The sequence below is a fragment of the Diabrotica virgifera genome, chromosome 2 (genome assembly GCF_917563875.1).
Source record: "Diabrotica virgifera virgifera chromosome 2, PGI_DIABVI_V3a".
Lineage (NCBI taxonomy): Eukaryota > Metazoa > Arthropoda > Insecta > Coleoptera > Chrysomelidae > Diabrotica > Diabrotica virgifera.
In genome coordinates this window covers 26,563,881-26,591,379 of record NC_065444.1, presented here as the reverse complement: position 1 = coordinate 26,591,379, position 27,499 = coordinate 26,563,881, and the positions used below count along the sequence as shown (strand labels likewise).

General features: G+C 33.4%; 1 protein-coding gene across 2 annotated transcripts in view; it reads left to right on the top strand.

Annotated features, from left to right (window-relative positions):
• LOC114332543 (Krueppel-like factor 5) overlaps positions 1-27,499 on the top strand; it is a 663,198-nt gene that overhangs the window by 273,518 nt on the left and 362,181 nt on the right. For both annotated transcript variants that reach the window (XM_050643496.1, XM_050643497.1), the window contains exon 3: positions 4,804-4,881. In XM_050643496.1, the coding sequence (XP_050499453.1) occupies positions 4,804-4,881 (78 nt within the window). The remainder of the gene's footprint in view (positions 1-4,803; positions 4,882-27,499) is intronic.

The following is a 27,499-nucleotide window of genomic DNA, read 5'->3' as shown; positions in this document are numbered from 1 at the left end:
AACACGGGTGTCGCCAGGTCACGTGATTTTTCTCGAGCGAACGGACTCGCTCCGCTAGAACAGAGGACGCAAACAGCTATCGGTATACACCCTTTCTCACACTGCTGCTTACCTATAGCGCTTTTCATTTATATGCACGCGTAATTTGTTTGATGACATGGCGGTTGGAAAATTTCACCAAAAAAAACCTGTCTTTTTAGAATATTTATTTTTAATATTAAAAAATACCCTGTCAAAATAACAATTGCACCTCCCTGTCCGGAAGGAATATACATACCTATGTATGTATGGTTGTACATTTTATACTCGTTAACAGTATGTACAGATTCAGATGAAATCTTCTGAAGTTCAGATGCATCCCCTGAAAATAATCCTGGGACGCCCATGCAAGTATCTTGCAGAGTTAAAATCGCACTCAAATCGCCTGGCTTGTTTATTATCATTATATTTGAATATTTAAATTTACTTTAAAGTCACGTCAATGATATTTTTTGTAATAACAATTTTTACCCTGTTTTTAACTTTGGGGGGGGGGGGATTTTGGGGAAAATAACCGCTACCCTCCAGCCAGACCGGCATTTTTGTATTAGGCTATCATGGAAGAGTCACCTGAAAAATTTTCAGGTTGCCTAAAATACCTACTCAAAAATGTCTCACAGCTCTTGGACCATATAGTCGGTTCGCTAAACTCAGACACAATTGGCTAGTGATTTTAGTAAGTAATTTTGCCAATTTTGGTAAAATTGGCAAAAAATAATTACTAAATAGTTAAGAATTACTAAATAGTTAGTAATTTTGCCAATTTTGGCAAAATTGGCAAAAACAAAAAAAGTACCTACTAAAATCTCTAGCCAGTTGCGTCTGAGTTTAGCGAACCGACATTTAAAATTATGGGTTTATGATTGGAAGGGAGGAGGTGGACAAATGACACATCTATATCTTGCAAAGTTGACCTCTTTGAAATAAAATTCGACCTGTTTCAGATTTTCACAAAATCAATAATGCTAAATATTCTTTGGCAATATCAATCTTGGATTCTTTTGAGTGGCCAGCTCTGTATATACTTACTTGAAATTATATTTCTCTTTAAATTATTTTCTCGCAAGTACATGGTACGCTTATTGAATAGTTGGTTGTTGAAAATTGTCTCCTAATTCGCGTGTAATGTCTAGCTAGTATGCGTTGGTGTGGTACAGAAGTGCATAGTAAAAACTAGTTTATTACTGCTATGTTTCTTTTGTCTTAAAACAATAGCCTGTTGAATATTATTTAATAACAACGATTTAGCAGTTAAGAATTCTTATGTCTAACTAAATCTCTTCTCTACGGAGTTTAAGTTTACATTGGTAACCTGCTATGCTATTGTCATTATATAAATGTTTTTGTTCTTTACTTAAAATTCAATGTCTAATGGCATAGACATAAAAGTTTAGTGACCGTAGATTCCGTAAAATATCAATAAAGAAGGGTTGAATTATATGATTTAAGTACTGAAATTAAAATAAGGTATTAATGGTAGGGGAGCCCAGGGGAGCGGGGATTTTTGCAGTTAGTTGAGCGCATCAAATTATCACATGGGGAGAAACCTTGTACCCTATAATGTACCTCTAAATATATAGGCTCTTGATACAGGGGAGTTTGTTAAGAGGTGTCCGAAAAAAAAACTATCCTAGAAATACTTGAAATCGTCAGATTAAGATAAGGCAAGTTAAGTACATGCAAAAGAGTGTATATTTAAAAAATCTGACGATTTGAGTATTTGGGCGGGTAAGGAAATGGGCGAGTCACAAAGTTTCAGTAGTAATTGCACGAGATCTTTAAAATTATCGATTTTTGTTTCCCGGGTGACACTTTCACAGTTTTAATTTCACAACCCTAAGGGAAACCGAAGATTTTGAGTAGATCTTTTTAAAAATGAGCTTAACTGGAGTGAAATCGAAAAAGAGAAAACTCAAATAATGATTGATGAGCTATTTAGTGAGGTGTTATTGGCAAAATGCTTCTTCCAAAATTCTAATAAACTACTAATTCTAATTCTAGTTACTCCGAGAAATGGGTCCAGTTTTTCACCCATTTTCACAAGCAGCATATTGAGATGCCGAATTAAAAAAAATTGTGGAGTTTGCTACGCGTCTACCCGGTACTTCAGCGCCAGTGGAAATATTTTTTTCAGAGATGAAAAAAATGTGGTCTGACGATCGGGGAAGAATGGAAGAGGGCGTTGTGTAAGCCTTGCTTACGTGTAAATTCAACTTGAACATGTCATGCAGTGAATTTTATGACAAAATTAAGTACGACAAAAATATTCTGAAGAAAGTGCACTCTAGTGAAAAATATTTAGCTGACATGAACGAATACTAAAACTCTACAAACGTTTAGTGTTGTTTGTAGTTTGTATCACATTTATTAATACGTTTTCAGTTTTTAATAATTTTGATTGCATTTCAAATATCAAAAACACAAATTAAGCGAAAAGCAAAACGAAAATGAGCCTCTTCCTCTTCTGCGTCTCGGTTTGGCTCTTCGTAATTATGGCAAGCCTAATTATAATTAGCATTTATTGGACTTTGAGAAAAAACAGAAGCTGTAAATATTAATAATTTCATGTTTTGGTAGTATCTGTAACGTTTTCTTTCTAACGTTATCTGTAACATTCTTATTTAAGCCTGATAATTTCTTCTTCACTGATGCTTTTATTTAATTTTATTTTATTTAATCAGTTAAGCCCATTCGTACCTTTCGGTGTTGGGCTGTTTACAACTAGTTAAATATCTACATTTCAATACATTTTAATAATTATACAATACTTTTATTTTAACAATACAATTTTAATAAATATAAATTACTTATTTGACCCATTTTTCTGTCCATATGTTTTAATCTTGTGGTGCTTCTTTGATACTTCTTTTCCATGCTGTTCTATTTTGAGCTAATTGTTTTGCCATACTCCATTGCAGTCCTCTCTTCTCTGCTTCTTGTCTAACTTGTTCTTCCCATCTCATTCTTGGGCTACCTACTTTATTTTTCCCTTGTACTCTGACTTCATATACTTTTTTCGTTATTCTTGTGTCGTTTAGTCTGTGGATGTGGCCAAACCATCCTAACTGTCGTTCCCCTATAATTGTCTCTATGGGTTTTATCTTTAGAGCTTGAGTTATTGTGTCGTTTCTTATTTTGTCTCTTCGTGTGACCCCTTCTATTTTTCTCAATAATCTCATCTCTGTAGCTTTGATTTTTCTTTTGTTTTTCTTTGTTAGCGTCCACGACTCACTCCCATAGATGGTCGAACCACTTTTTGGTACACTTGTGTTTTGACTTCTTTGGGTACCTCTTTCTTTCCAAAGAACGTATTTCTTAATGTATTATAAATTGTCCCTGCTTTTCCTATTTTATTGTTTATTTCTTTGTCTATTTTACCATCTTCTTCAATAATTGTATCTAAGTAGTTGTAGCTGTTTACTTGTTCCAAAACTTGTCCTTCTACCTTAATTTTTATCACTTTTTTTGTAGTTGCCATAACCATTGTTTTACTTTTATCTGTGTTTATTTCCATGTTCATTTTTCTTAGTTCTTTTATATAAGTGTTTATTATTTGTTGCAGTTTCTCTTCCGTGTCAGCTAACAATACCATATCATCTGCAAATAGTAATTCTTGTATTTGTACATTGTTCATTTTCCATTTTCCCAATATCATGTCTTTAGATTTCTCCTTGCATTGCTTTATTGCGTCATCTAGTACCATTGAGAAAAGTAATGGACTTAGTACACAGCCTTGTTTAGTCCTATCTTTGCCTGGAATTCATCAGATTCTTGATTGTGAGTCCTTATTTTTATTTTATTATTTTTATATAAGGCTTTAATTATTTCTATCATATCCTTTTCTATTCCATTTTTCTTTAAACATTTCCATATATCTTCCCTTCTTGTTCTATCAAAAGCTTTTTTCAGATCAATAAAGCATATGAGTATCTCTTTGCCTTTCATCAATAGTTTTTCTCCTATTTGTCTCAATATGAATATCAGATCTTGGGTACTCATTCCTTTTCTGAAGCCATGTTGGGGATTCTTCTAGTTTTATTTCTAGTTTTTCCCTTAGCCTTTTTTCAATTATTCTATTGAATATTTTGGCAGGAACGCTTGTCAATGTAATACCCCTATAATTTTCGCAATTTCTTGCGTCTCCTTTCTTAAACAGTGGTACTATTATATCTGTTTTCCAATCAGATGGTATTTCCTTTGCTGTGATTATTTCATTTAGTAGTTCTCGGAATTTTTCTTTTGAATTTTCACTCATATACTTTAACATTTCAGCTGTGTTTTCATCTTGGCCTGGAGATGATGAGAATGATGCTTTTAATATTTTTTTATGTGAAATTATCGTTATGATAAGGTAAAAGATGTGCTACTGACTGTATTATTTATTATTCAAATATTTTAATTAGTTTTGAATTCGTTAAGAAGTAGATTGTAGTAACGCCGTACCTGTATGTATGCCTGATTTATATCTACCTTAACCTTAGTTACCTACCGTTTTATCCAGTGGCCTCGAGAGTGATAATAGCAAACGTAATTTTTGAATACATACTTCCTTATGCACGGATTCCCACAGAAGAATAATGTGAAATTTAGTATGTATAGAGGACAAGTGCTTAAATTAGTCTGAACTTTAAAGATATATGGCTCTCGCTAGATTTATTTAAAATATTAAGCAATCCATTGTAGATTTATGTTATTGTTATTACATGATCTTTTTGCCTGCTAGTTGATGATCATGTAATTCTAAATTGATTTATTCTGTTTCAGGACGAATGTCGGTCGGACCTCAACAGGTGCATATGGGCTCCGAGACCGGGAGTGCCTTTATCACCAACAGCCCCAGAGGTAAGCCTTAGAAGCATATTTATTATGTCTGACATATTAAGAATATATACAGTGTGAAAATCACATATGGAATACAGTGGCGTACCGATAGATCAGCGGGCCTTGGTTCCAGTGGGGATGCGGGCCCGCTCTCCCAATAAAATCAAACATAGTATATCAAAAGTTTTTAATAAACATTAAATATAAATCATCATACATCATAAAATATATCATATACATATTTATAAAAACTCAAGCTAATTTACTCACGGCTTTTGCTGTAATTTAAAAAAAACCGCTTGGATTTCACATGAAAGGCATACATATAGCTAACATGTCAAAGAAAAAATGTGATATTGTGCCGATGTGTACTTGTGCCCTGGGGGTGAATTTCACCCCTTCCCGGGGTTGAAAAACATACGTTCAAGATAAGTCCGGAATTGAATAAACTGACTAATTCTAAGCAACTTTAGTTCTATAGAGTTTGTTCACTAAGTCAATACTTTTCGAGTTATTTTGAGTAAATCTGTTTATTTTTCAACAAAAAAACCAAATTTTCAGACGCTTTTTCTCAAATAACTCAAAAAGTAAGTATTTTATCGAAAAAAAAAATAGTCTTAGTAGAAATATAGCTTATAAAAAAGTGAAAAATTGTGTATATACGAAGTCTGCAAACCTAGTAGGAGCAGAGTTAAAATAGACCCAGTAAGAGCAGAATGATAAATAGTTTCTTATTCGTCAAATTTCAAATCGAATATTTCTACGTCAAATAACCAAAAAATGAAGAACTTTTCGGGAAAAACTCATACCTTTTTAAAGTGCATTATTCTTTTTGTTTTTTTTTTTCAGTTTCTAGCATAAAAATTAAGTAGATTTATGTAACGTTCAAAATAAAGTTGGTCCCTTTTAAGTTATTGGTGCTACCAAAAATCTCAAGCAGTAAAAAAATATAGGTTTTGCTATTGTGAGTATTTTGGACTTTTTGTTTTTCTGAAGACAAAAATTGTTTAAGATATGACTGTTCAAAATTTGCATACACTCGTGATTAGTGACTCGTTTAACCCCATTAGTCTAAGAGCTGGGAGCGGATTTTGTGCGTGATAAGTAATATGGAAAAACTATATGGGGATATGTTGAACTAGTTGTATACATTACTTTCCCCAACGGCCGGAAACCAGAGTGGGGGCCGAGGGTAGATATAAGGGGTCAAAGCCGCGGTTTTATTATTTTTTTTTGTGACGCTCTTGATAGAGATAGTGCACCAAAATTTGGGAATAACTAGTTCATGACGTAACTAATTAGAATCTCCACGGGCGGAAACCTGCGTGGCTGACAAAGGGGTGGGGGAAGGGGTGAATATAAAAATTATAATTGGGTTTTTTGTGACGTTCCTGATCGAGATAGTGCACCAAAATTTGGAAATATGTAGACCATGACATAACTAAGTTAAATCCCCAGAGCCGGAAACCAGAGTGGGGGACGAGGGTAGTTATAAGGGGTCAAAGTCGCGGTTTTTACTATTTTTTTTCTAACGTTCATGATGGAGCTGGTGCACCAAAATTTGGGAATAAGTAGGACATGACGTAACTAAGTAAATTCTCCAGGGGCGGAACGCTGCTTGGGGTACAAAGGGGTGGTAGGCAGGGGTGAGTATAAAAATATAAGGGTTTTTTTGGCCATTCGTGATCGAGATAGTGCACCAAAATGTGGGAATAAATAGATCATGACATTACTAAGTAAAATCTCAAGGGGCGGAACGCTGGGTGGGGGACAAATGTTGTGCTGCGTCACAAAAAAAAATAATACAAACTGCGATTTTGACCCCTTATAACTACCGTCGTCCCCCACTTTGGTTTCCAGCACTGGGGGTTTTACTTAGTTATATCATGATCTACTTATTCCCAAATTTTGGTGCACTATCTCGATCAGAAACGTCACAAAAAACCCCTTATAATTTTTATATTCACCCCTGTCTCCACCCCTTTGTCGGCCATGCAGCGTTCCGCCCCTGGAGATTTTAATTAGTTACGTCATGGCCTACTTATTCCCAAATTTTGGTGCACTATCTCGATCATGAGCATCAGAAAAAAAAATAATAAAAAAAAACCGCGATTTTGACCCCTTATAACTACCCTCGTCCCCCACTCTGGTTTCCGGCTTTGGGGATTTTACTTAGTTAGATCATGGTCTACTTATTCCCAAATTTTGGTGCACTATCTCTACCAGGAACATCACAAAAAACCCCTTTTAATTTTTATATTTACCTCTGTCCCCACCCCTTTGTCGGCCACGCAGCGTTCTGCACCTGGACATTTTAATTCGCTACGTCATGGTCTACTTATTCCCAAATTTTGGTGCACTATCTCGATCATGAGCGTCACAAAAAAAAAATAATAAAAACCGCGACTTTAACCCCTTATAACTACCCTCGTCCCCCAATCTGGTTTCCGGCACTGGGTATTTTACTTAATTAGGTCGTTATCTACTTATTCCCAAATTTTGGTGCACTATCTCGATCAAGAACGTCACAACAAACCCCTTATAATTTTTATATTCACCCCTGTCTCCACCCCTTTTTCGGCCACGCAGCGTTCCGCCCCTGGAGATTTTAATTAGTTACGTCATGGCCTACTTATTCCCAAATTTTGGTGCACTATCTCGATCATGAGCGTCAGAAAAAAAATAATAAAAACCGCTACTTTGACCCCTTATATCTACCCTCGGCCCTCACTCTGGTTTTTGGCCGTTGAGGAAAGTAATGTACACAAATAGTTCAACATATCCCCATATAGTTTTTCCATATTACTTATCACGCACAAAATCCGCTTCTATCTCTCCGACTATTATCTATGTTATCTTCTACCAGATAACATTCATGTAGAAATTCTTCAGGCACTTTCAGAGTACTTAATACCTATACTCACTTAATGTTAAACATACATAAACATGTTTAATACATAATGTTAGAAGAACTGCTGGAACGGTTAGCTGTGGATCCTGAAGTTCTAGGGAGCATAGCGTATGCGGATGATTTGCTGCTTACCACAGATGCTAATTCAAGAAGAGAACTAGAAATAAAATCAAATGGAGTACTTGAAAATATAAATGAATGGATGAAAAAAGTTAAACTAACTATATCAGAAACAAAAACAACATATAGCCTTATAAAGGGAAGACTTGAAAGAAATCCAAGTATACAAATAAGGGGGGAAGCAATAAAAAGAACAAAAATAACTAGATATATTGGTATCATAATCGATGAACCAAGACTCTTTACAAACCATATAAATAGCGTCTGTGAGAAGGCAGCGAAAGTCATGCATTGCATTGCAAGCCTAGCACAAAGGGAGTATAGAATTCCGTTCCAGCATATGCGCGTGTACCTGAGTACGATACTTGCCTCAATTGTAGGGTACGGTGCAAGTGTATGGGCACACAGACTAACAAATAATACAAATATTGAAAAACTGAATAAAGCACAAAGAGGTTTCCTTGTTAGAATGACAGGAGCCTTCAGTACTACAGCAACATCAGCTTTAACAGTATTGACTGGTGTAATGCACATGCACTTGGAAACACAAAAATGTGCATGTAGATATTGGCAAAGAAAAGAAAATTATGAAAAAATAATACAATTAATGGGAATAGAAATCAGAACAAAAAGAGAATTAGAAGAAATATTAAATAGAAAATGGCAAAACGAATGGGATAATTCCCCTAAAGCAAGACGTCTCTATAATTTTATTCCAAATTTAAATAATATACCAAATTATTTTAACCCAAAAAAAGGATTAATCCATTTTCTTACAGGACACGGTCCGTACCCTACATACCTACATAGATTTAACTTAAAAGACAATCAATATTGTGAATGTGGAGAAATAGGCACACCAGAACACATAGTATTTATTTGCGAAAGACAAACAAATACACAAGAACTACAAAGAATGAGAAGAGACCTTGTTGGCATAAATATAGAAAATATAATACAAAATGAAGAATTATTTAATACACTAAATAATTTAGCGGACATAATATCAAAGAAACAATTAGAATTATATAATATTAGACGAAGAAGAAATCAAGTAAATAATATCCAACCACTATGAATTTGAATAAGAAATTATACAAAAAAAAATTAAAATTACATATAAAAATATAAAATAAAATATTGGAATAATTAAATAAATATTTATATAATAAATAATTAAAAATTAATATCAAATATAAAATAAAATAAAATAAATCAAAAATAAAAAAAAATATTAATCAAACAAAAAAAAATTAAACTAAAAATCTGAAATTTTAAAACTCAATGGTCTGAGGCTCACCGAAATACCATTGAGAATATCATAAAGTCGATTAGACCTGCACTTAAAATTATTCGTGACTATTTTTAGATGAATAGTGCTGGCATTTCTCATCTGAGAATGAGAAATGGGAGCACTTTTATAAAAATTATATGTTCAAAAAAAAGTAATAATTTATCTTTTGTTTATTAGTTTTTGTTTATTTGTTATTATTTGTTCATTAGAATTGTTTATTAGAATTGTTTACAATTTGTAGTTTTCATAATTAGTAGTAGATTAGGGCTATTGTTAATTAGTCAAATAGAAAAAATTCTTAAAGTAATAATATTGTAATAAACTACTGTAATCCCATCAGGAAACGACCTGGATTAGTCACAAGAGGCCAGGTCAATTGTATAGTACTATAAATAAATAAATAAATATCTCTCCGACTACATTTAACGGCAGCCTTTTCAAATATAAGCACTTTGAACCAATGAATCTTAGAGATCTTATAAACAATACATCATATACAACAAAAATACAGGTCATAAATTTAATCACATATTCTGGGACCCAAAATAGTTCGATTGAACCTAACTTACCTTAGTACAAATGTGCACATAAAAAAAGTTACAGCCCTTTGAAGTTACTAAATAAAAATCGATTTTTTCCAATATATCGAAAACTATTAGAGATCTTTTATTGAAAATAGACATGTGACATTCTTATGGTAGTAGTATCTTAAGAAAAAATTATAGTGAAATTTGGACACCCCATATAAATTTTATGGGGGTTTTGTTCCTTTATACCCCCCCAAACTTTTGTGTACGTTCCAATTTAATTATTATTGTAGTACCATTAGCTAAACACAATATTTTAAAAACTTTTTTGCCTCCTAGTACTTTTTCCAAAAGTCAGTTTTTATCGAGATATTTTGAATATTTGTCAAATCCACCACATATTTGTATATGGCTAAGTACGATTATGGAGACTCGGTAATAATATGAAAATTTATTTATGATTTACATTTTTAGGTATATTTTGAACCATATTAAAGAAGAAGAAATATCTTGATAAAAAGTGCTTTCTCGAAAAAATACAAAGAGGCAAAAAAGTTTTAAAAACACTGTGTTTAACTAATGGTACCGCAGTAAAAGTTTAATTGGAACATACACAAACATTTGGGGGGTTTAAAGGAACAAAACCCCCATATAATTTTTATGTAAACATATTAAAAAAGAAGCCGCAACTCGATAAAAACTGCCTTATTGAAAAAAGACTAAGAGGCAAAACAGTTATAGAAATATTGAATTTAACTAATGGTACCACAATAATAATTTAATTGGAACGTACACAAAAGTTTGGGGGGTTTAAGGGAACAAAACCCCCATAAAATTTTTATGGGGTGAACGAATTTCACTATAATTCTTTTTTAAGATGTTCCTGCCATAAGAATGCCACATGTCCATTTTCAATAAAAAATCTCTAATAGTTTTCGATATATTCGAAAAAATCGATTTTTATTTTGTAACTTCAAAGGGCTGTAACTTTTTTTATGTGCATATTTGTACTAAGGCAAATTAGGTTCATTCGAACTATTTTTGGTCTCAAAATATGTGATTTAATTTATGACCTGTATTTTCGTTACACCCTGTATATAGATTCGTGTTAGAACGTCCTGCGACCTTGTCCGATGCCCAATTGCCACCGCGTCTTATCATGACAATCTTCTTCTCCCACTCCTCGTTCGTTCATTGATCTTCTAACTCCTTCCATCCACGATTTCTTTGGTCTTCCTTGTTTCCTGTGTTCCGGTGGTATCCATTTAGCTACTTTCTTTGGTAGCCTTTCTTCTGGCATTCTTAAAACATGTCCATACCATGTAAGCTGTTTTCTCTCTATGGATTCAGTCACAGTTTTTTTAGACCCATTTCTTCCTTTATTGGGTTGTTTCTAACCCTATCAAATTTCGTTTTTCTAGCTGCTCTTCTTAATGCATCCATTTTTGTGGCTTCTATTTTCCTTAAATTATAAACAATACATAAGTAAAGTAATTTATGAAGTGGTAACGATTAATTTCATTTCGGATGCTAATTGGGGGTGATTTTCACGATTTTTTTTAACAACAAAAAAAATGTACTAACATTCTTTTGATTGTAACTTACTTTTGATGTTAGAAACTTAAAAAAAAAACAAAAATAAAGCTTCTTTATAAATACTTTAAAAAAGTTGAGTTTTCCCCGAAAAGTGCTTGATTTTTTGATTATTTCAGGTTGAAATATTCGATTTGGAATTTGACTAGGAAGTCACTTTTCATTAGATACAACTCCGCTTCTACTGGGTATACAGACTGTATAAATATAGGTATTATACTCCATTTTTTTTTCACTTTTTTATAAGCAATATTTTTGCTAATAATACTTTTTGATAAAATACTTACTTTCGAGTTATTTGCGAAAAACCGCCTGAAACGTGGGTTTTTTGTTGAAAAATATACATTTTCACTCGCAAATAACTCGAAAAGTATTGACTTAAGAGGAAACAGTAGCGATCAACAGGTAGCCAAAACGCGTTCCAAGATTGCGGCTGTAATTTTGAATATTTTTTCGAGATATTTGGCACACGTATTCGTAATATAATAAAGAATGTCGGTACAGAGCCCAATTTGAAAAATATATTAATATGTGGAAATTACTCTGTAATTAAATACAATATTAAAAAAACGAGCCTGTACCGCCATTAAGAAGAACAAAAAAATACACTTTCTTCAAATAAACTTTTTTATCCGATGCCTAGATTTTGTGTCATTTTGGAACTACTAATGAAATAAAAAATTTTAGTAGTTCCAAAATGACACAAAATCTAGGCATCGGATAAAAAAGTTTATTTGAAGAAAGTGTATTTTTTTGTTCTTCTTAATGGCGGTACAGGCTCGTTTTTTTAATATTGTATTTAATTACAGAGTAATTTCCACATATTAATATATTTTTCAAATTGGGCTCTGTACCGCCATTCTTTATTATATTACGAATACGTGTGCCAAATATCTCGAAAAAATATTCAAAATTACAGCCGCAATCTTGGAACGCGTTTTGGCTACCTGTTGATCGCTACTGTATCACCTTAATAAAAAAACGGTATAGAAAAAAAGTAACTTAGAATTAGTTAGTTCATCAAATTCAGGAATCCATTTCCCTGTGTTTCTTAAATTGTGTTTTCAATTTTTTTGATGAATAGGTATTCTTCGTTTTTATTTATAAATACTACACAAAAATTAAAATTTATTAAGCAGTTAGATTTCCTAGTGTGTACTTGTGTTGTTCAAAATGTACCCATCAAATTAGAAACAAAAAGCGCGTCAAAGGGGGCCCCGCAGGGGCCCGGGCCCCTGAAAAATCCCTGCTCCGAGCCCCTGAGATAAACCAGAAAAATCACTTAACACGTTCGGTACCCATGACGCATGAGTAGCGTCACGAAGGTTTTATCAAAGGTACCGATGACGCATAAGTGGCGCCAGTAGTACTGTGGTACTAATAAATGATTTAAGTACGTGGTACCAGCCAAGTGGCGCTTGTTCAAGATGGGCACCGAACGTGTTAAACAATTACATATGGCGATACAGTTGTTAACTGTTTTAATCGATTCAGAGGAAATAATTAGCACTTGGATAGAAAACTCACATAGTTTCCATTTTCGTGCCGTATACATTAAATAACATATTATTCTTTAATTAATTTAAATTAACATTTAATACATATCTCAACAAAAAAGTGTAGACGGTGTAAATAAGTTTAATAACACTTGTGCATTACCATAATGTTCTAATTATGTCAGATTGTTCTGTATTAATATTATTTAAACATTTAATGTTGACGTAAATTAATGTTTCATGCAACTTTTTTCATAATATATTCTTAAGATATACGATTACATACAGTTACTTTTAGTTCAGTTGGGATCTGGACATAAATAACGTTGGTTGTGGTGAGTATGAGCTGGAAGGTTGTTGATTACTAGAATTTGAACATGCTCCAGCTGAAAAGGTTATGAAATATTGAGGAAAACATTTGGTTAATTTTTGAAAAAATCTCAAAACCAATGAAATATAAAGAACTTTTTAAAATCTACAACTTTTAATTCAAATATTTTTCTCGAAAATTTATCATCGTCATCATCATCATTCTCTTAGTCATTATCTCTATGCGGGGTCGGCTTCCCTAATTGCATTTCTTTATAAGTTTCTATCTTGGGCCATATCAACATCAATCCCCTTTACCGACATGTCCTGCCTAAACGTCTCCCCCAGGTATTCTTTGGCCTTACCCTTCTGCGTCTTCCAGGAACTCGCAGTACAGCGAATTCTTCAACAGGGTGATTAACGTCTCGACTTTGAACATGACCAAACTATCTTAACTTATGCTCCTTCATTTTGGCTTCAGTTGGTGCCACGTCTAGAGGCGTCTCTAGCCCATGTAGCGCCCGTGTGCAGTCGATGCCCTGGCGCCCTTTGGTAGACGCGCAGTCAAAATGTAATAGTCGAATAGGTACCTACCTAGTACTAGTACATAGAGTATTAGAGGATATTAGCTACGCTTATAATGTAAACAACATCCAGATGCAAATAGTGCAATATTAAATGATGTCGGGAGCCAATAGGTATTCACAGCGTCATAACAGCCTACCCAAATCTGTTAGAGCCGTTTTACATGACCGAGATTTACTTCGAAAATTATTTCAAGAATAATAACGAAAATCTATGTAGTAAAATTATACAATTTTTCCATTGTTCCTTTTTACACCTACAGTTAAATCGTAACATAATTGTTGTGAAACGCATGCGTAGTGTGGAATGTGACTGACATTAAATAGAATTTTGTTATAAATAAAAGGCCACTGATAAAAGGAAACTAAGTTAGAGGTAACATAAGAAAAGAAAAAAAAATTGAAATGACATTTTAAGGTTATAAGTTACAACTTTCATTTGTTTATTTTTACTTTTAGTAATATATTTGAACAGAGAACTAGAGAAGTAAATTCTTGTGCAAAAATAATAATTTGAAGGATATACAGCAAAGATTCTTTACTGAATAAACAAATCAGCACGTGTTGTGATTAAAAGGGTTATATTATCGTAAACACCACCGCGTTATTTAACGTTTTGCGCAGAAACTCGCGCAGTTTACTCTGAAAACTTTCTATAATATAGAACAGGTTCTAAATTTTTATATTGAAAATGTTCATGGGAAACAGAGTAAATCTTGTGTTTTACATCTAGATAATTTTTCATGGTAGTTATCAGCGTCAGTTTCGAAGTAAATCTCGGTCATGTAAAACGGCTCTCAAAAATATGTAATTAAAAATAAACTTTTTTATCTATGAGGTAAGCAAGTAAGGTTGGAAATTGGTTGAGGAACTTTGACAGGTTTCGAATAGACAAAATTTGACAAAAGAACACGAGGGAGGGCAGGTGTGAAAAATTCTGCTATTGCCTCGACTTCTTCTGCTACAGTTTTCGAAGTATTAATGAACTCCACAAAAGAATACTCATTGCGTAATTCAGACAAACTTATTTTTGCGTGTTTCATCATTTTTACGGCTTCTGACAATACGACATCTGACTTTTGAAGAGCCTTGCTAACTACATATATTTATCTTGCTTAAAATTCCAAACCAAATAAGCAAAGAGCAGATGAATTTAAATGACTTAATTTTTGCCAATATTGAATATATTTGCCGTATTTCTTGACTCTGCATATTTGGTGTTATCAGAATATATGCTAAACAAGGCATCATACACTTTTACAAGATTAAAACGGAGAGCTGTTACTGCTTCAACCCTGCTCTCCCATCGAGTATTTGAGAGTGGTTTTAAAATTAGTTGGCACTTCTTTAGCAAGTATTTGCCAGCGTGCTGTTGACGCAGAAAAAAACATAAGTTTCTTGTACAATTGAAAAGAAATTGACAATTTTTAATAATTTAGCTGTGCGTTTTAGGCAGGCGGCAATCTATAAATCGCGCTTAAGTGCCAATGTAATTTTTCATTAATCATTTTAAAGCATATTTTATGTTAAAACAAAGTAAAGGACCCGCTTTTTGGCGCTCGGCGCCCCCAACATCCCGACCCCCTTGTGTATCGCACACCCTGCACAATAGGTAAAGTCGCCTCTGGCCACGTCTAGACTTCTCCTAATATACTCATTCCCAATTTTATCCTTTTTTGTTACTCAACTCAGCCATCTAATAGGTCTGGATCCCGCGTATGAAAAAAAAAGTTGATTAAAAGCTGAAAATTTGTTAATAGCTTAAGGGTGACTAGTCGGATAAACTTTGATATATGGGAACACTGGAACAGGGGCAGTTTTAATTGTGGAACAGGTTAAAAATTTGGAACGGTCAGACCACGAAAACGGCACATTTATTTTGTCCGACAGAATAGATTTAAACTCTTCGAACAGAGATTAAACTATCATGCAAAAATCAGACTGCTATTTATCATCTGTCATAATTCCTGTCATTTGACATATTCTACATGTTCCACTCATTAAAACGCCCATTTGGTGATAAATAGCAGTCTGATTTTTGCATGAGAGTTTAATCTCTGTTCGGAGAGTTTAAGTCTGTTCTGTCGGACAAAATAAATGTGCCGTTTTCGTGGTCGGACCGTTCCAAATTTTTAACCTGTTCCAAAATTAAAACTGCCCCTGTTCCAGTGTTCCGATATATCGAAGTTTATCCGACTAGACACCCTTTAGCTATTAACAAATTTTCAGCTTGCTATTAATCAACTTTTTTTCATACGCGGGATCCAGACCTATAAACATTCTCATTTCCGCGACATGCATTCGCTGTTCCTCTTTCTTTTTAACTGCCCAGCATTCAGTTCTGTACATCATAGCCGGTCATATGGCTGTTTTATAGAATTTTCTCTTCACTTCATTTAAATTTTTCTGTCACACAACACACCACTCGCTTCCTTCCATTTAATCCATCCAACCCTAATTCTACTGCATGCATTTTCAACTATTTCGCCATTACTCTGTAATACCGATCCTAGGTATTTAACTCTCACTTTTTTCACAATCATCTCACCATCCAGAGATATCATTTTATTTGTAGTAACTCCATCTTTAAACGAACATTCCAAATACTCTATCTGTGTCCTACCAAGTTTTAAACCTTTTTTTCTTAAGAACTTGTCTCAACTGTTTAAGTTTTTGTACAACCATTTTTGTACAGTCTTCTAAGTCGTTTTCGCTATTTCCCACCAACACCACATCATCAGCATTTTCTCTAAAATGTATAAAAGCGAATCAACGAAGCACTAAAGGTCCCAAAATCTAAGAATTTTGTACAGTAAGATGAATTGCCATGTAACTTTTTGCATTCGATTCGAGAGAGCGTCAGGAAATTTTGTGAAGTAAATTGATCTCTGAGAGATCAAAAATGCATTTTGTGTATAAGAAAAATGCATTGTCAAAGTATATCTCGAAGAGATGGAACATGAAAAATTTATATCTCAGGAAATATTGAAGAAAATGAGTTCAATTTTTATACCCAGAGATTCTAGGGGTCTTTGAACACAAAGTTCATCATGGCGATGGTCTCCGAGATACCTGGTCTCCAGGGTGGAACTCGTCGCCTAGAGTTTTATATTGTAATCATTCAAAATCAGTCAATAACCATTACTCGGGGGGTTTTGGAGGTCGCTGAGCACGAATTTCATGACCGCGATGGACTCCGAGGTAACTGGTGCCCAGGGTGGATTGAGAAAAACTCTAATTTTAAGTTATTTTTTTACGTCAACCAATAGCTAATGTTATTGTCGTTAAAGGCCGGGCATTGTCGTTAATAGCTAGGGAAAATGGATATTCACGACAATGCCGGTTTTTAACGTCAATGCCCAATTTACATTATTGTCCGTATAACATATCACCTGCGATTTTATCCATGCTACGAACTGCTTTAGAAGCGCCAAAATTTAAAAATAATTTTTGGACATTTTTTTTAGATTTACTATTTTGAGAAAGTTTACTAATGGAAAGTACATATTTAGCGGCCCCCAAAACCCCCCCGAGTAATGGTTATTGACTGATTTTGAATGATTATAACATAAAACTACAGGTGACGAGTTTCACCCTGGGCACCAGGTACCTTGGAGACCATCGCTGTCATGACATTAGTTATCAGCCACCCCCAAAACCTCGGAGTGCTCGGAGTAATAGTTATTGACTGCTTTTGAACGTTTATAACATAAAACTGAAGGTGACAGGTTCCACCCTTGCACCTGGTACCTTGGAGACCACCGCCGTCATGAACTTCGTGCTCAGCGACCTCCAAAACGCCGCGAGTAATGGTTATTGACTGATTTTGAATGATTATAACAAAACACCAATCGACGAGTTCCACCCAATGCACCAGGTAGCTTGGACACCATTGTCAACATGAATGCGTGTTCAGTGACCCCCCAAAACTCTCGAGTATAAAAATTGGACTCATTTCCCTCAATATTTCCCGAGTTCTAAATATTTCATTTTCCATCTCCTCGAGATGCACATTGACAATGCATTTTTCTTATGCTCAAAATGCAATTTTCATCTCCCGGAGATCAATTATTTAGTTCACAAAATTTCCTGACACTCCCCCGAATCGAATGCAAAAAGTTGCATGATGGTTCATCTTGATCTTCCTGCTTAAAATTCCTAGGTTTATTGCTTCGTTAAATAAGAAGCCTAATAAGAAACGTTTTTTATGATTATTAAAAAAACGCTAAATTAGCTTTGATTTAAGGACTTGTTGTCATCAGATTTTTCACAGATAAACTGGGTTAACAGTAAATATACTGTTTATGATGATTTTGTTCATTAGATTTACTACAACGCTTTGTATACTAAGCACAGAATTTATTTTAGGAAATTAAGTACGCCCATACCCACTGATCATCCCAATTAGGCTTACAAGATAATCACCTTAGGTCTGAAATTAATTTTTAAAGAGATCAGTCACGAAGATATACTCATCTGTTGTTTAACATCCAACAAATATAACTTTCTACGTGTATAAGTACTTTCAAATGTCAAAAATATCATTTGGTCGAAAATATAGTGCAATTTTATGTATATTAAATAGTCATCGTTTAGCCATCCTTGTCGTACATATACATTTATGGACAATTTATTAAATACATTTATTGACAATTTATACATTTATTGAAAGCTTTTATTTATTTTTGATTTAGAACTTTGTTCTTTTATTGATGCATTTGGGCATTGGTATACCTACTCTCTTCCTACTCTCTTTCTACTACTCTTTCTACTATCACGCATCTAATAATAGGTCTGGATCCCGCGTACCAAAAAAAGTTTATTAATAGCAAGCTGATTGTTAATAGCTTAACGGTCTCTAGTCGGACAAACTTTCATATATGGAACACTGGAACAGGGGAAGTTTTAATTGTGGAACTTGATTTTAATAATTGTGGAACGTATCATCATGACAAGATTATGATTGTGAAAGTTAGCAGGTTGTTTTTAAGTTTATTCAATAGGGCTTTTCATTCACAGTCATTTGTTTCGAGCTTCTGTCATGTGTCACATAATATTAATATATCTACGTCATACGTTATTGATACATATCAATGATACAAACAAGATACAAACCAAAGACGTATGACGTAGATATATTAATATTATGTAACATATGACAGAAGCTCGAAACAAATGACAATCGATGAAAAGCCCTATAGCAAAATTAATATAATATATGAAAAAATGTTTGTCCGACTGATATGTTGGGCATTTTAATAAGCCCGACACGTAGAACATGTCAAATGACAGGAATTATGTTGGCGATAGTCTGATTTTTGCATGAGAGTTTAATATAAGGGTAACAATTCAATTGGAAGTTCTGTCCGACAAAATACACGGGACGTTTTCGTAATCTGACGTTTGAAACCTGTAACCTGCAAAGTGTTCCACAATTAAAACTTAACCTGTTCCAGGGTTCCCATACATCAAAGTTTGCCCTACTAGACACCGCTAAGCTATTTACAAATTTTCAGCTTGGTATTAATAAGCTTTTTTTGGTACGTGGGATCCATTCTTAACAGATAAAATATTTTACTTTCCTTTTCAACCAGTCGTATGAGATCAATTAACTCTTCTTGACTATTTGCAAGAGGGGCTGTGTCATCCTCAAAACGTATATATTTACACACTGCAGGTTGTACAAAGTCTTCTATTTATATTTTGATCTTCCGTATATATTTGTTTCTTTATTATCCTATATTATACACGGCGCTAGACCACATTACTTTAACGGTATACCCATTCTCATGTTAACTGATTGACTAATATTATTATTAGTGAAATAGTTCAGATGGTTTCTTCAGCTCATTAAAACGTTGTTGGAAAAAACAACAACCATTAGAAGAATCCGTAGACCGAAGAAGTATTTGTTTAACACTTCAAATTTCAACATTAACTGATACGTAACGTCAAACGGTCAATAATAGATAAGCCACAAAACCACTCACTCAACCACCTGTTCTGTTCGCAACAGAAAAAATGCAGAGATGTGTACGCTACACCGGGTGTAAATTATTCTTCTTCTTCGTTTTATACGCTCGTGGTGAACGCAGTACAGTATTAAAAAATTATTCCAGGAAATTTCTTAATAAGCTGGGAAAAATATAGAATTTGTGGTTCTTTATATTAATCAGATGTTTAGATTTACTTCATAATGACAGTAGTTGTTACTACTGGGACCGTACAAGTTCGGAACAGCGACACCTGGTTACATAGCTCAGCAACATTTTTAACACTTTTAATTATATTGGCCAATTATATTAGTCCTGGTTACAGTATAATGGTCAAGGCCATAGCTCAAAAAAATAATAAGAAGAAAAAGTAATATTGAGGTTATGTTATTAAAAGGTAAACATTGTAAATACTTATGTAGTAAATAAAATTAATTATAAAAATGCAGTACTACAAGCAAAATGCAATTAGTCTTGTCGCCAGGGGGTGTACAACGGCCTCCTTAATTCAGATGGACTTACCCAAGTTTTTTTACGTATTTTGACCCGTAGAACACAAATTTTTTGGGTAACAGTTGATCCGGATGTCGATAAGATTATTATAAACAAAGAACTTGAGGAATTACATAACAGCGATTTTTAGCGAAACAAAACATTTTTTTTTGTATTATTTGGGTGATTCTCAGCAGAAAATTATCTTACAAGTTTTTTCGTAGGATGCATAGTTTTCGAGATAAACGTGGTTGAACTTTCAAAAAATCGAAAAAGTGTAATTTTTAAACCCGAATAACTTTTGATTAAAAAATAAAATAGCAATTCTGCTTACTGCATTTGAAAATTCAAGTCAAATTCTATCGGTTTTGATTATTTGCATTGCTAAAAAATAAAGTTTTTATTTGCTAAACAAAGCCATAAACACATAGTGTTTCCCGTGCCAAATGCATGCGTTTTAATGTACGTAAATCTACGTAGAGATTTTGTATGCGCGCCTACTCGTTCGATTTCAAATGGGAAATGCATTGAAAACATCATTCAATCATTATGTGTTTATAGCTTTGTTTAACAATAAAACAAGAATGTGTGTGTACTTTGTACGCACGTAAGAAGTTATACTTCTACTACATATTATGTGATTTTTAAGACAATACCAAAAATTTAAAAAAATAAAAGAATAAAACGCACACAAACACATTGAAAAATGCCACAAAGAAAAAATGATTTCTGAACGATAATAATTGTTGGCAAAAATTTTAAATACGCATTTTCTGAAAAAAAAATTATATAACAAATATACTTACAATCATAACATGCATAAAAAAATAAAACTTGCATCGGGAATTGAACCCGTGAATTTCGTGGCGGTTTGATTCGTAATCGAAGCGTAGACTCACTCGTCCAATCCCACATTATTTATAATGTGGAAAAATACGGTAACTGAACGTTTTACAGTTTGACAGTTGTTTTGAAAATTAAATTATGTAGTTTAAAGTTTGTGGAAGAAAATATAAAAATATAACAAAACAGTAAGAAAACCATATATTAGATGAAGATTGGTAGAACTTTTGTTGGTAATCAAATTAAGTATGTAAATCAAAGCATTACATACCTACTAGATAAATAAATCTACGCCAAAAAATCATAATTTAAAAATAAAAATCGAACCTAATTTGGGATTTCTCTCTAAAATCCGCATTCTTGAGAAAATAAATGTATGTATTTCAACCTAATCCAAATGTATAATTACAATGTGATTATAATAAAAACTACTTACCAAATTAGAATGAGTTTTGCTTGTCCAAAATAGTCCAAAAGTCCAAAAATATAGGTATATGAAAACTATTTAAAAAGGCAGTATAACTATTAACTAACTTTTGTTTGTTGTTTCTTTTCACACAAATTTTAAAACGCAACAACCATAAATAATCTAACTACAGCTGTGCCACAGCCGCCATATTGAATAATTTTTGACATGTCATTTGAACATCCAATCAGAACAAAGTTATAATGCGCATGCGCCCGGTCGCTAGGTTTTACCATATAAAAATTCACCCTCTATCGCCGGTAAAGAAGTATAACTTCAAAAATTAATTTTTGGCAGTGAAAGTAATCAAAACCGATATAATTTGACTTGAACTTTCAAATGCGGTAATCAGAATTGCTATTTTATTTTTCAATCAAAAGTTATTCGGGTTCAAAAATTGAAATTTTTCGATTTTTTGAAAGTTCAACCGCGTTTATGTCGAAAACTATGCATCCTACGAAAAAACTTGTAAAAACATTTTTTGCTTAGAATGACCCAAAAAATACAAAAAAATGTTTTGTTTTGCGAGAAATCGCTGTTATGTGATTCCTCAAGTTCTTTGTTTATAACAATCTTATCAACATCCGGATCGACTGTTACCCAAAAAATTCGTGTTCTACGGGTCAAAATACATAAAAAAACTTGGGTAAGTCCATCTGAATTAAGGAGGCCGTTGTACCCCCACTGGCGACAGGACTAAATGAATTAAATTCACTTTAATAACTTCATCTGCATATTATATCAATATTGTGGAGCAACATATATAATAATTTACAGTAGGTATGAAATATACGTCAATTTGACAATTTCTATTGGCAATAGGCCATTTCAGGATTTTGACGTTTATGTCACCGCTCGCGCTGGGAGGAAATTAATAAGTGTATTTGCAGAGACTGTCAGGGACTAGTCGACGACAAGCAGAGCATGCCATGACTAAAAGTCTGCGTCAGGCTCCGCGAACGAACGTATTTTATTTGTTTATATTTTTTGACATTGTGTTTCTTAAATTGTATACCACTTGTAGTTTTCTAGTTGTATTTTGAGAACATTTTGTTGTTGATTTTGTTTAGTTTTTAGTTGTAGAAGTACCTACTTGAACGACTTTCGATATCTTATCGATTATTCCAGTAAAAATGTTAAACTAATCATTGTACAAAATAAAATTACAAATAAATGCAACTAAAATTATCTAAAACACATTAAGAATTGACAGAATAAATCTATGTTTACCTCCCAGCCGCCATATTGACATAATCTTGACAGCTTGTTGGAATGGTCTATATGAATTATTTAAGAACTATGTTAAGAAAGTTGCAAGATTTTTCCGCTAGCGCACGATTGTTTCTCGATCTCCTCCAAGTACTTGCACACAGCGAATACTTCACTACGAAAGTTGGCTATAATCAAAACCATGATACTATAAATAACTTTATTTATAGTATCATTATCAAAACCAACAAAAGGCATTATTCTCCTCTCTATACTGCGCTTGTCCCAAATCTTTCCTTGCATCCCTCTCTGCTGCCTTCTCTCCTTATGGGGTATTGAGCGCTCTTGCGTTTCTTAGCCAAAAGTAAAAGACTCTCTCTCTCTCTCTCTCTCTCTCTCTCTCTGTCTCTCTCTCTCTCTCTCGATCTCTCTCACTCTCTCTCTCTCTCTTTTTGACTTCTCTCTATCTCAGGCCAATGCGTTTATGAGCTCTTGTTACAGTTCTTCTCTAGCTATTATATGGTCGTCATCTTCTATCTGGTTGGTATTCAAGTGCCTGTCTTAAAATTGGGACACCTTAAAATGGGACATGTTAGATGTCTCGAATATCCTAAACCTGTTGTCCGATTTAACCTAAGTGATTTTTTAGTATGTTATAGCCTTATTATTTAAGAAAATCGATGTAATAATATTGTTGCTAGACAGGTAAATGTCATTTTATACCGGGTGTAACAATCATAGTGTGTTTTTTCCTTAAAGTTCGAAACATCCTGTGGAATATTCTAGCACATATAAAATTTGTAGCCCTAGGCTTTATTAACATTTTCTTTTTTGATTCATTTGCTTTTGTTGGATAAAAAAAAATTAGGTACGTTAACACCTAGCCATGTTTTTCATCAATAAATCCTCATTTTCTAATAGACAAGCCTACAGTAGGCTATGAGAAAGTACCAATTTAATAGATGTCGAATTAACAGTCAAAAAGTGTTTGGTTTGTTGTGAAAATTAATAGATTTATTATTTAAAGCTTCAATTAAGTCCGTATTTTTTTTGGTTTTTGGTGGAAATGAAACGCTCTACAAGGAATTTGACTGGCGATGAGTGTGTTCAATCAGTGATCTTGGACTTAGCTACCATGCTATCGGCTGCTTATATTGGTAACAATTTTTTGCTAATTCACGATAATGTAAGACCTCACTTTCACGAGAGACGTTCACATGAAGACCTCATTTACAACAGGTAAATCTTCGGACTTTGAATTGGCCATCGCATAGCCCAGATCTTAACCCGATCGAACATTTGTGGGACATAATTGGCAGAACACTACGACAGCGTTTGCCACCTCCTAGAACCTTACAAGAGGTAGAAACAGTAGCTCTTAAGATTTGGAATGATATTGATCAAGACCAAATAGTATACCTCATTTGTAATATAAAAATACATACAGCTCCCGGAACGTACCATGGCCGATGGCTACCTAAACTCTACAGTCTGGAACATTTTGATGGTCAATGTTTTATTGTTTTAATTGTCAATGCTCTCTCTTTTTATTTTTCAGTCACTTCCAGGAAATTTTAAAGATCGTTCGATATGGCTACATCTTAAATTCCATCAGCGTGTTTATGCGTTATTTGTTTAGCGTTCACGCTTTTACACCATACAAGAAGACTGAATTTGAATTGCATTAATTCGAATCCACAATTTCAGTTCCAAGCTTAGGTTTCTACGTGTCGTACGTTGACGCGACTAAATAATATAATCTGCATCTACGCTAATGAGTAATGACATAGCTAGTAACAAGAGTGACAAAAAAGTTATAAAAGATTAAAGGCAACCCTATACCTTTTACTCACTCATAACTCTTTGTAAGTACGGTTCAGCAAGTTAGAATAGGTAAATTTAACTCGAGGAAGAATCATTCTTGTTGTGAATCATTAAAAAATACTCTCTATCTTAGTCGATAATATACTTAGTCCAGAGGTTTCAAGAGGTTAATTTCTTGAAAATAACTCAAATAATAATATTTGAGTTATCCTCCCACTCAAAATTGTTTAAATAATCAAAATGTCAAAATATGAAGGAAAAATTCGATTTTTTTATTGGTTTTTTGATTATAACTTTAAAACTATTTATTTCTGAGAAATGTACTAACATAAAAGTTGCATAATTAAATTTCCTACAATACAGAATTGGATAATAACTTAAAAAATAGTCATCCTTGTTTCAAAATAGCAATAATTGCGAAAAAAACCATACAAAAATAAGTATTCGAATTTTACGTTTTTCAACCATTCTCGCTACTCTTAGGACCTTCATATTTTACCCAGAAAAACTGTATGACATATTAAAACAACACTATAAATTTAATTAAAATCGGTTTAATAAACTTTGCAAAATAAATTTTTCAATCCAGCTTTCGCAAAAAAATTCATTTTTTTTAAATGTTGCAGGACTGAAAATAAAGCAGATATCAAGTTGATTTTTGTTTTACTTATAGAAGTGTACTCTACCTTTCATTTGCAATTTGCAAAATTAAAATCGATTAATTACCACGGCGTCAGGAAATTTTTTAAATAAACATTAATTTTTGGTGCTACGCGCAGGACAGCGGTGTTCGATTCACACAAGTTGATTTCCACCATAATTTCTTCCAATCTTTATCATATATATTATTTTCTTACTCTATATTTTGTTGTATTTTAATATTTTAATTCCACAAAAATCAAACTAATTTTATTACTATTTGTGAAATATTGTTTAAACCATTGCATATGTTTAAAAATAATAAACTTTTATTCTCTAAGTTAAAATATATGAACAAAGAAAGTTTTTGCTAAAAAAAGTGTTATTTCAAAAGATAGAGGATGTGTTTTTATTTTGCAATAAACAATTTTATTTATTTATATCGAAATGTAATAAAAATTAAAATGTATCAATCATTATCAAAGGTAATTGGAATGCCTAATCAGAGCAAACTATCCGCTGTCCTGCTCGTAGCACCAATAATTAATGTTTATTTAAAAAAATTTCTGACGCCGTGGTAGTAAATCGATTTTAATTTTGCGAATTGCAAATGAAAGGTACAGTATACTTCTATACGCAAAAAAATTTCAACTTGCTATCTGCTTTATTTTCAGTCCTGTAACATTTTGAAAAAATGAATTTTTTTTGCGAAAGCTGGATTGCAAAATTTATTTTGCAAAATCTATTAAACCGATCTTAATGAAATTTACAGTATTGTTTTACTGTATCCTAATGTTTTTCTGGGTGAAATATGAAGGTCCTAAGTGTAGCATAAATGATTGAAAAACGTAAAATACGAATACTTGTTTTTGTATGGTTTTTTCGCAATTATTGCTATTTTGCGACAAGGGTGACTATTTTTTAAATTTTTAACCAATTCTGTATTGTAGCAAATTTAATTACGCAACTTTTATGCCAGTACAACTTTTCTCGAAAATGAATACTTTTATAATCAAGTATATATATGAATACTTTTAAAGTTGTAATCAAAAAACCAAGAAAGAAATCGAATTTTTCCTTCATTTTTTGACATTTTGATTATTTAAACAATGTTCCGGACCTTTTTGAGAGGGAGGATAACTCAAATATTATTATTTGAGGTATTTTCAAGCAACTTCTGCAAAAAAATTTGACTCACCTCTCAACGTCCAAATGTACTAATATTTTTACAGATGCGCCCTGGTCTAACTATTTTTTCGCGTTCTTCGTTCATTTTGTTTTAAATTTTAGCGTTCCTTTTTTTAGGTAGCAGTAGCTTGTAGCAGTGGTTACTTGTGGTTAAATAAACAAGACGTCGGCGCTACGTAACTAATTGTCAGTATATATCATCATCATTCTCTTTGCCTTATCCCTATGCGGGGTCGGCTTCCCTAATTGCATTTCTCCACACAATTCTGTCTTGGGTCATATCAATGTTAATCCCCTTTACCAACATGTCCTGCCTTATCGCCTCCCCCCAGGTCTTCTTTGGTCTTCCTCTCCTACTCCTTCCAGGAATCTGCACTTCAGCTATTCTTCGTATTGGGTGATTAACGTCTCGACGTTGAACATGACCGAACCATCTTAACCTATGCTCTCTCATTTTGGCATCAATTGGTGCCACACCTAGACTTCCCCTAATATACTCATTTCTAATTTTATCCTTCTTTGTCACTCCACTCATCCATCTAAGCATTCTCATTTCCGCCACATGCATTCGTTGTTCCTCTTTCTTTTTCACTGCCCAACATTCAGTTCCGTACATCACAGCCGGTCTTATGGCTGTTTTATAGAATTTTCCCTTCAGCTTCATTGGAATTTTTCTGTCACACAACACACCACTCGCTTCTTTCCACTTCATCCATCCAGCCCTAATTCTACTGCATGCATCTCCATCTATTTCTCCATTACTCTGTAATACCGATCCTAGGTACTTAAAACTATTGCTTTTCACAATCATTTCACCATCCAAAGACACCATTTTATTTGTAGTAGCTCCATCTTTAAATGAACATTCCAAATACTCTGTTTTTGTCCTACTAAGTTTTAAACCTTTTTCCTCCAGGGCTTGTCTCCACTGTTCCAGTTTTTGTTCTAAGTCTCTTTCACTATTTCCTACTAACACGACATCATCAGCATACATTAAGCACCATGGAATGTTACCCTGTAGTTTCGCTGTTATCTGGTCCAAAACTAATGAGAATAAATACGGACTAAGCACAGAGCCTTGGTGCAATCCTACTTTCACATGAAATTTATCAGTCTCTCCCACACCTGTCCTAACACTAGTCGTTACTCCC